The 11,003-nt window shown below is 38.7% G+C and overlaps 1 protein-coding gene across 1 annotated transcript in view; it reads right to left on the reverse strand.

The window, feature by feature from the left end:
* Nucleotides 1-6,693: 6,693 nt before the first annotated feature.
* The window catches only part of LOC119414149 (zinc finger RNA-binding protein), a 70,934-nt gene continuing 66,624 nt past the window's right edge, over nt 6,694-11,003 (reverse strand). Inside the window, exon 7 of the mRNA XM_037681272.1 lies at nt 6,694-7,569. Coding sequence (XP_037537200.1) covers nt 7,387-7,569 — 183 coding nt within the window. The 3' untranslated portion in view covers nt 6,694-7,386. The remainder of the gene's footprint in view (nt 7,570-11,003) is intronic.

Below are 11,003 nucleotides of genomic sequence, written 5' to 3' on the forward strand. Positions count from 1 at the left end.
GAAGGATTTTTACTGAAACTTTTTTTAGTTTTGGACATTTGTTATGATGCGTAATCATGGCAACAAACCAGGTGTTTTTTTCTAACAGCAGTTGGTTAACATATTATATATATATATATATATATATATATATATATATATATATATATATTAATTAAAATGTATCAGTGACTGTGAGTTTTGCAAAACTTATAAGAATATTTTATTAGTGTTAATGTTAACCTCACCAAGAATATTTAAAAACACTGAACCATGTGTTCAGCTTTAATGGCTGTACTCCTAAGATTTACAGAGGAAAAAATCATGAGAATGAGTTCAGTGTTCAGCTCTGACTGATTAAACGCGCATATACTTCATTGCTCCTGACAAACAGGTTACACTGAGTGGAGCGGTCGACCGTTCCAAGATGGCGGCTCTACGGCTCGTCATCGCCAATAGGCGATAGCAGTCAATGCTATATCTAGTGTTTATATCTATGGGATAACCACACTGCTCAATGGAGTAGATACTTCACACAATGAGTGGGAAACCGATCTTTCTGAGCTACACAACAGCCATCGTTTCGATCGGGGTCGGATATTCTCTGTGGTCCGTCATGTCAACAGGAGAAGAGAGGAGGACAAATAACTTGAAGGTGAGTCTATGATCTAATTCTCAAACTATCCTCGGAATTCGGCATTATGTTTTTTAACCCATTTTAAATCAACGTTGGACTTAGTTTGTTCCATATCTCCCAGTGGTCATGAATACATCATTAAATGGACTGTACTTATATAGCGCCTTTCTATCTTATCGAGATACACAAATTGCTTTACACTACAATCTGTGCCTCATTTACCCATTCATACAGAACACTACTAGATCTATACAAAGCTAATTGATCAAATCATTCTAAATGAGACTAATCAGAGCTTTATCACATTCATACACTGATGCTACACACATCAGTGGCTATGAGGGGTTCAGTGTCTTGCCCAGAGACACTTCAACAAATGACTGTTTGTATATTTGAACCCCCAACTCCTGCACTGGAGGACGACTGCTCTAACCACCCAGCCACAGCCGCCCCTATTACTAGTCTAAAACTGCGTTTTTTTTGTTGTTGTTTTTGCTTTACTTTATTGATGAAGGTCACCTGGGGATTACGTACAATGAAGCAAAGAATTAGAATAACATGTTACACAAATACATTAGAGATTACTCCCTGCTCCCTAAACAGGTCTCTCTTGAAAATGAGTTCTCGTGGCTCAATGAGACTACCTGTATAAATAAAGGGTAAATGAATATGAAAAAAATTACATAAAGTACACGTTTTTATGGCTTTTATGTTGAATTTATGCGTTTCAATTGTATCAAATTAAAACCCTTACAATTGGTTCGCTGAACACCATCCAGAGCCATAAAGTCCCCCACACCAGCACTACCATTGCATTTGGATTTTTGAAAGCCAATATGAAAATTGAGATTCTAAGACAGTGTCTTCCAATTAAGTCAACTTCCAGTTTCTGTCTGTGAGGCTGACACATTGTCCAGTTTTAAGACTGGGGTTTAGTTGGGGTTGGCTTGTCATGCTGTTTTAGGCTTTGACTACTAGAGGACAAATTGACCTCATTTCCTTAAATGAATTATTAAAATTGAATAGTTTTCATTTGATATTATTTCTATCTTAATATGTGATTCTTGACCTGCCATTGTGTATCTGTTCCTCTCAAACCCAGCCGGTCGAAGCAGATGGACGCTTGTCCTGAGCCTGGTTCTGCTAAAGGTTTCTTCCTCATGAGGGAGTTTTCCTTTCCACTGTTGCCTTCATGCTTGTTCAAGATGAGAGTTCTGTGATGGAGTTAAACTCAAAGCAGTCTGCTCCTCAGATAAATAATATTAAATATTATTTTTATATATGAATGTTTCTGTTCAGTGCCCTGAGACGACTTCTGTTGTGACTTGGCGCTTTATAAATAAACTGAATTAAGTAAAATATCATTATTACACTTTGAATTATACCCATACAAACTAGCAAAGTTACAGCATCCTTGATGTCCACAACCAAATAAAGAAATGCCCTTTAGGATCACCTTCAGAGTGTAAAGTGGATTAAATGAGTTTTTCAGAATAGCAGTTCTTTCTGAGACATGTGAAAACCAGATTTCATCGCCCCGCTGTGCTTTCCATAACTGCACATCATTCTTACAGTTGCCTCTTGAAAAATGTCATTTTTTGCTGCTTTGCAAATAAGAATAAAGATTTGATATTCTGTGTCAACCACCTGGCGTTAAGAGAAAAAACAGAAAAAGGCAGTGTAACAAAAGTACACAAGTAATATGTATAAAGGAATAAAAAGAATAGAAAATTTCAAATACTAGAAGTACTAAAGAATACAAAGAGCAGTCTATCCCTTAATGAACAAAATTGAAAAACTGTATGATCCAGTGTTAATCTCCTCGTCAGGTACCGTGCCATTTACAGTTTTTCACAGTTTAAGTTGCAGGTTTTTTTAGCATAATTTGCATGCCCTGCGATTTATATGCCAAAGCAACATATTTATGTTTTTTTTCCCCATATTTATAAACCAATTTTTGGCTGAGATATGACCGTTTTCATTCATTCTGACTGAAAATATTGAACACTACCATTTTCAGCCGCTAGATGGCACCAGATAAGTATGGCATGCTGTTGTGTCATGTAGTAAGTAAAAGTGACTATTAATGACACAATTTGCTTGCAACTGTCAAATTGGTTTTATTTCGCTGCGCCGCCCCGGTGAAATGCAGCTGATTTGACCAGCAAAGTCCTTTTATCAAGTAAAAGTTCAACTGAGACACGCCTTTACTATAATTTCGAGCTAACAAATAATTGTTTTTAGGTGTTTATCTTGTTAAATTTCAAAGAAATGTGCAGCGTTCCTCCTTCATGACTTTACCATACCATAAAACTAGAGGCTTCATTGTCAGATTACAGATATTTAAACTATTAGAATACTAGTTTCTCCCTGTAAAAAGAAAACAGTAGTTTGATAACCGTTGGGCCTTAATAAACTGTTGTTGGCACTAAGACTGAATCAGCCACAGACCAGATGTAAACTCTGTCTGCTGATGACTCATCAAAAAGAAGACTGGACTCCTATTCTGTAGTTGAAAATGTTTCGCTGCCCAGTTCTAGTAACTGGAGTGCAGAGCTCCAAGCATTTAATCTGTTTAAGATGCATAAAGATATCTTTGAGTTCGAGTCACCTGCAGCTCATTCCTCTCACAGTGGGGGTCGTCAGGCTCCAAGTGAAAGTGACCGGAACTCGGGTCTATTGTTTCTATAGGTTCAAGTTTCTGGTCCTTGAGGTGAAGGTGCAACTTCACACAAAACGTTTACATACAGTCCAGTTGTTCTGTTGTATCTGCCCTGTACAATGTTTAAATCAGTCGGGATTGCAGCATGGGCTGATATTCACATTCACCCACCCTCCTGCTGGATCTTGAACAGCAGTTTCCCAAATATTTTTGTAGAGAAATAAAATCTTTGAAACCTAAATGCAGGAGCTAACAGCCTGTGTGTTGCTTCATCCCCAGCAGAACCAATCTGAATCAGATGCTCAGAGAATGAAAGCCTCCTCCCACACTGCTCTGCTCATGCAAAAACTGAAGGAGGCGGCGGAGACCAACGAAAATCTTGCAAGAGGACCTGCAAAATAGACTCTACATTTTCTGCTGAGTGGTTTGCACAGAGTTCTGTTCAGCTTACATCTATAACCACAAATTTGTCCACAAAAACAAACACACTTATGGATCATTAAACTTATCAATAAATGTGCAATTCATTAAAACAAACTGACGGTTGTCTCGTTTTTATTAATCGAGGGTTGACATCAGGTTTTCAATGTTTGTGTTCATGATCAAATTCTGTTGGTGGACGTATCGATCAGTCCTTCTTTACCCACTTCATCCTTTCCAAGCTGCGGGTCGTCCGGCAGACACTGAGAGGCAGAGGACACGTCTCCTGTCCATCACAGGGGCACCTAGGGACAATTTATAGTTACCAGTCAGTCTAACATGCATGTTTTTGGTCTGTGGGAGGAAACTGGAGTACCTGGAGAAAACCCACAGAGCACGGAGAGAACATGCAAACTGCACACAGAAATCGGTTCATCTCACATTTAGTATTTCACATCACTTTATAATGTAGTTCTTCAGTTTTTTTAATACATCTTCTATTTACATTTAATTTTATATGATTGTCTAGTGTCTGTACCTCATCTGTGTTCTTCGTTAAAATCAGACCTCTTGTAAATGACTGTGAGACTAACCTGTAGAAATAAATTTTGAATGAATGTATCCATTTACAAGTTGTTTTCAGACTCTGTAAAATGTATTATAAAAAGTATACATACATACCGACTACATACAAACACACCTCTAGAGTAGATAAAGCACAAACTGGTGACTTAATTCAATCTGAGTGATGTTTGCGTTCTCATATTTAAAGAGTTTTAGAGCTGCAGTGTATCTCTTGCCTGGGTAAATGGTGAGTGTTTTGTCAGGAAGGGCATCTGAGGTAAAACACTCGCCAAAACTGTGAGTTCATCAAAGTAAGGATGACTCATGGTGGTGACCCCTGAAGAGGGAAAAACCAAAAGACAAAGAAGAGTTAGTTCAGGGGTCTTTGAGGAGTCTCTCACACAGTGTGTGTGAAGCAGCAGCTGTGACACTGGGATCAGTGCTATCAGGACGGTGAAACCATTGGATGGATGACAATTTTATCCTCACATTCCCCAAAACATTTCCAAACATAAAACTTTCCATCAGGAGACAAGTGGTTTCAAAAGAATAAGTTTTACCATCCCAACTGGAATATAACTCCAAAAAAAATAGAGAAAATAATAATCCCAAACATTCACATTATAAAATGCCAATTTGTAGAAATTATCAAAGGAATGCAGCAGATTGTGTCTTCACTTCATCACAGTCTCCCATCCTGAGCAGCTCACAGGCGACAGTGGAAAGGCACAACTCTCTTTAACAGGAAGAAACCTCCAGCAGAACCAGGCTCAGGATGAGCAGCCATCTTCCTCAACCACCCGAGCTTTGAGGGACGTGAACAGAATGACTGGTCCAGGTGCAGGAAGAGAAAACACGGTAAATGACAGCAGTAGGGAAGGGAAGTCTGAGATTGTCATGTCTGTTCTCATACAATGATTAAATGAGTTCTCTGCATTTAACCCATCACACCTGATACACCCAGGTGGAGCAGTGGGCTGCTACGTAAGCACTCGGGAGCAATTAGGGATTAGGTGTCTTGCTCAGAGTCACCACATGTGGGCATGGTGGGGAGTAGAACCGCGACCTTGTCCCAGGTCAGCTGCCTTGCCTCTACAGTGCAGTCGACACCATCTTGGCCCTCAACAGCTGGCTGTATAAACATGAACAGCAGAGTAAAGACAGTAGCAGACTGTAGAAATGTGTTAAGCATGTCCTCCACACATCCAATTATATAGCAGCATAAGGTCCCTATCCCCTTTGTTTACTTGAGGTTCCTAGAGTTTCCAAAAGCAGAATGGGAGGAAGATCTTTCAGTTATCAGGCTCCTCTCTTGTGGAACCAACTTGTCCAGTTTTAAGACTGGGCTTAAGACTTTCCTTATTCATAAATCCTACAGTTAGGGTTGGTTTGAGTTTCCTGACATGTCCCTTAGTTACGCTGCTGTAGGCTGACTGCTGGAAGACAAATTTAACTGCTTTACTCGCTCTATTCTAATTGTATCTGTAAATATTTCTATTGTTAATGTTTTTCTTGTTGTTCTCACCATAGAAACCATGGTTTGGACCATGGACCACCATATCTCTTTCCTGTCCACTCGAGCCCCGGATTGTCAAACCCAGATCTGCTGGAGGTTTCTTCCTGTTTAAAGGGAGTCAGTTCTTTCCACAGTCTGCTGCTCAGGATGAAGACTGTGACAGTGACACATGAACACAACCTGCTGGTTTCCTTACACAGTTTTTACCAATCGACATTTTATTATGTTAATGTTTTTCATTATAATTGGATTTACTAGATTTGGATCAGTTTTTAACTGTATTTGGAACTGATATTTGTTGTTTGCTGTACTATTGTCTACAATGAATTTAATTATTTGAGGTTTATTTACAAAAATTCAGATTGGCTGTTCCTTTTCCAGGGAGTCTCACAGCGAGTCATACTCATCTCACTCCAGCTACCTTCATCTCTTCGATAACTGCAGCCACAGATTTCAGATACCGGTTTGTATTTTTTTTCCGAAGAACTGGGAACAGAAACTGGACAATCAATTGTTTTCCCCATCTTTAAACAGATGTAAAAAGCATTAGGAGCCAACTTCAGACTGTAGATACCCAGGCAAACGTTCCTCCAATTTATCTCATGACCAAGACTGCTGAGATACGAGCTCAACAAAAAACAGCCATCCATCAACCATCATCTTTACCCGCTTCTTCATTTTCGGATCACAGGGGTTGCTGGTGCCAGCAGTCACTGAGCAAGAGGCGTGGGACACCATGGACAGATCATCTGTCCACCACAGGGACACCTGGATAGGTCTCCTGTCCATCACAGGGATGTAGAGACAAATGAGACAAACATTCACACAATCACAATTGATAAAATGAAACCAACCTGCAAGTGAAAAATAAAAACAAAAACCACACGATGCTGTCTGGAAACGTGTTTATTCTGTCACTGGAACACAGAAGCAAACATTCAGGATCGAAAAGGACCTGCTCCTCCTTAACCCACTCATGGTCTGTATCCTTACTTCCAGGGTTTTAAACTTCAATTCGCAATAAAACAAGATTAAAAGGCAAGCAAGCAGATATTTACTTTTAGTAGGAAACAAATGAGAAACTAAAACAGTATTAGATGTGACATCTTCCACAAAAAACAGCTAAAGATCTAAATCAAACTTTTTCCTCTGAATATACATTAAATATATTCTTATGCAATCTGATTATTAAAAACAAACGCATATTTTAGGCCTGACAAATACACAACTTATTAAGATATATTCATAGCTCAGAACCCTTAGAGTCCACGTGAAATTACTCGTTTTAGCTTTAAGCTCTGAAACGCAAAAAGACCACGGCGTTAAACATTAAACTATTATTAATAATAATAAAACACTGCTCAGCTGTCCTGTTTCACTACAACATCAACAACACAGAAGCTCTGGATGCAACACATGAATGTGGCTTCTCCCTGTCCGTCTACATCCTATGACTTGACTTCCGACAGAACTGAACAGGTACGGGTCGGTTCTGAGGGTTTGAGTTTATGCCGAAGCTTCAGAGGAAAGGTTAGGAGCACACAGATCAACAGGCAGAGAACATTTTACTACATCGTAGAATATTTTTAAATTAAAATGAAAAAAAGCTTAAAAACTGTCATAATCCTTTTTGTCCTTTTTGCCTTCGCCCTCGAAACTGTCCGTCCCATCGCTGTTGTCCCGGCGCCGCTTGCGGCTGTTACGAACGCTGAAGCGGGGGTTCGTCTGAGGCAGAGCGTCCATACCCAGAACTTTATGGATCTGACGAAAGGCCAGCAGCCTCAGAGCAAACTGCAAAAACAGCAAAACGTGTTTTAAAGAACGGCACTGGAAACGTGTCTATCGGAACCAGATTTTCCAAATATGAAAATTTCCTGACAAGAATGATTTTTTTTTTTTTGTATCAATCAGTTCCATCAATCAGTGTATCAATCGATAACACTTTCTGGATGGAAACAACTAAATCAAAACTCCTGCACAGACTCAAACGATAACGAAAGCTACTGACATTTTTGTTGACAACTAAAACGGAATCACGAGCCGTAAACCACGAGGGGTGACAGTCACTGGAAAAACATAAAAGTGGAGACATTTTGACACCTAGACATTGCATATGTGAAAGGGACGTGTCCCCCCTCACATTTAAAAATTATTTGTTTGGACCCACACCCCTCACATTTACTATGAAATATTAGTTCACCCAGCGCCGTTTCCATTTCTTCATGATCAAATCCATTCCACTTGATTAATAGGAGAATATTTAAACCACTAAAAGTCCACTCCAGGTTTTCTTGGTTACCTACAACAACTTGATGCAGAGTTTCCCCGAAGTCATCTGCCAGGCCCCCACACCTGTGTGTACTCCCCACATTACAAATGCTTATGATGCCAATGTTTTGACATATAATCTACGGTAAGCTATAAACTGCTAAAACTAAAAGCAGCTGTTCGAGACTATGGTAGGTACTGACCCAAAATTGCAAGAAGAAAATTTGTTTTTGTTGCAGTTTTACTAGATTGTGTGTTTACAGTCAGTGAGAAGTACATCTGTAAGTTCAAAAAGAAAGTTAGAAATAGAGGTTTACATACACTGTAAAAGACAATCATGTCTTTCCTCATTGTGACGTTAAATTTAGATTTAATCTGCAAATGCTTGTGAAATATTCTGGAGATTCTGTTGTTAATGAAGCTGACAAACTACTCACAGCCCAGTGAGCACTTTTAGTAGCTACCGGTAATACTTCCTGAACTACCAGTGTGTTTTTACTACAGGAATACTAACTGAAATAAAGGTTTGCAACTGTGCTGTGTTCACAAAGAGTTGGGTAGTTAGGTAGTTTTGGGATTTTAATGAACGCTTGACAACTTTTTTAAAAAACAGATCTTGTTTTGTGGCAAAAAGATGAGATAGACAGGAAGACACAACTTGTTCATTTTTAACAAACCTTTTCTTTTACAAAAGAAATGTGAAGCAGGACATCTCAGGAATTAGACAGATCCAAGCAGCAGAATCAGACTGTAGACTGTCAGAACACTCATTTGAACAGTCAGGTCCTCTGGACGAGTTCTTTGTTGAAATGTTTCATCTTTAATTTAAAAGACTTCTTCAGTCTGAGGATCTAAAACAAACTCAGTCTTATAAACAGCGCCTTCTCATAGTGGATCAACCAGTTTGTTGGCATGAAGTATGGGGGTGGAAACATCATGCTTTGGTGCTGTTTTTGTGCAAAGGGGACAGGACGACTGATCTGTGTTAAGGGAAGCGTGAACGGGGCCTTGAATCATGAGATTTTAAGCCAAAACCTCCTTCCATCAGTGAGAACACCGAGGATGGAACGTCGCTAGGTCTTCCAGCATGACAATGATCCCAAACACATCAATCGAGCAACGAAGGAGTGGCTCTGTATTAAATATTTCAAGGTCCTGGAGTGGCCTAGCCAGTCTCCAGACCTAAACCCCATAGAAAATTTGTGGAGGGAGCTGAAAGTCCATGTTGCCCAGCGACAGCCCCAAAACATCACTGGTCTAGAGGAGATCTGCATGGAGGAATGGGCCAAAATACCAGCTCCAGTGTGTGCAAACCTGGACTTGCAGGAAACGTTTGACCTCTGTCATTGCCAACTAAGGTTATGTTACAAAGTATTGAGTTGAACTTTTGTTATTGACCAAATGCTTATTTTCCACCATAATTTGCAAATAAATTCTTTAAAAATCCTACAATGTGATTTCCTGGATTTACTGCCCTCACCACATGAGGCAAATGCAACTAGACACTCAGCTAAACTCGTCCCCAATACCACGACTTGGAGGAAAGTTGTTTTCTTGTCCGCAGGTTTACTGACATCAAGGAAGTGTGAAACTAACTCACAAAAAAAGATATATCACTTGTTCAACTTTTTTTTTACATGTACATATGTGGTTAATGCAAACAAATGAAATGATGTTCCACATGAATTAGCTTCTTTTCTTAACTTTTACTGTTTTACACAAGCTTGCCTTAAAGCCAATAATATATAATGATTTTCAATATATATACAGGTGCTTCTCAAAAAATTAGCATATTGTGATAAAGGTCATTATTTTCCATAATGTAATGATAAAAATGAAACTTTCATATATTTCAGATTCATTGCACACCAACTGAAATATTTCAGGTCTTTAATTGTTTTAATACTGATGATTATGGCATACAGCTCATGAAAACACAAAATGCCTGTCCCAAAAAATTAGCATATTTCATCCCACCAATGAAAGACAAGTATTTTTAATACAAAAAACGCCAACCTTCAAATAATCATGTTCAGTTATGCACTCAATACTTGGTCGGGAATCCTTTTGCATGAATGACTGCTTCAATGCAGCGTGGCATGGAGGCAATCAGCCTGTGGCACTGCTGAGGTGTTATGGAGGCCCAGGATGCTTCGATAGTGGCCTTAAGCTCATCCACAGTGTTGGGTCTTGCGTCTCTCAACTTTCTCTTCACAATATCCCACAGGTTCTCTATGGGGTTCAGGTCAGGAGAGTTGGCAGGCCAAGTGAGCACAGTAATACCATGGTCAGTAAACCATTTACCAGTGGTTTTGGCACTGTGAGCTGGTGCCAGGTCGTGCTGAAAAATGAAATCTTCATCTCCATAAAGCTTTTCAGCAGATGGAAGCATGAAGTGCTGCAAAATCTCCTGATTTCTCCTGATCTCCATGATTGCGGTTTTGAGTATTAAACAAGGCTGGGAGTTTTTAAAAATCTCAGGAATCTTTTGCAGGTGTTAAAAAGAGTTACGTCGTTGATTCAGATGGTTAGGTTAATAGCTTGTTTAGAGAACCTTTTCATGATATGCTAATTTTTTAGGACAGGCATTTTGGGTTTTCATGAGCTGTATGCCATAATCATCAGTATTAAAACAATTAAAGACCTGAAATATTTCAGTTGGTGTGCAATGAATCTGAAATATAGGAAAGTTACATTTTTATCATTACATTATGGAAAATAATGACCTGTATATACATATATACATATATATATATACACATATATACATATATATATATACACATATATACATACATACATATATATAAACACACATATATACATACATACATATATATAAACACATATATACATACATACATATATATAAACACATATATACATACATACATATATATAAACACATATATACATACATACATACATACATATACACATATATACATACATACATA

The sequence above is a fragment of the Nematolebias whitei genome, chromosome 8 (genome assembly GCF_014905685.2).
Source record: "Nematolebias whitei isolate Nwh7 chromosome 8, NemWhi1, whole genome shotgun sequence".
Classification (NCBI taxonomy): domain Eukaryota; kingdom Metazoa; phylum Chordata; class Actinopteri; order Cyprinodontiformes; family Rivulidae; genus Nematolebias; species Nematolebias whitei.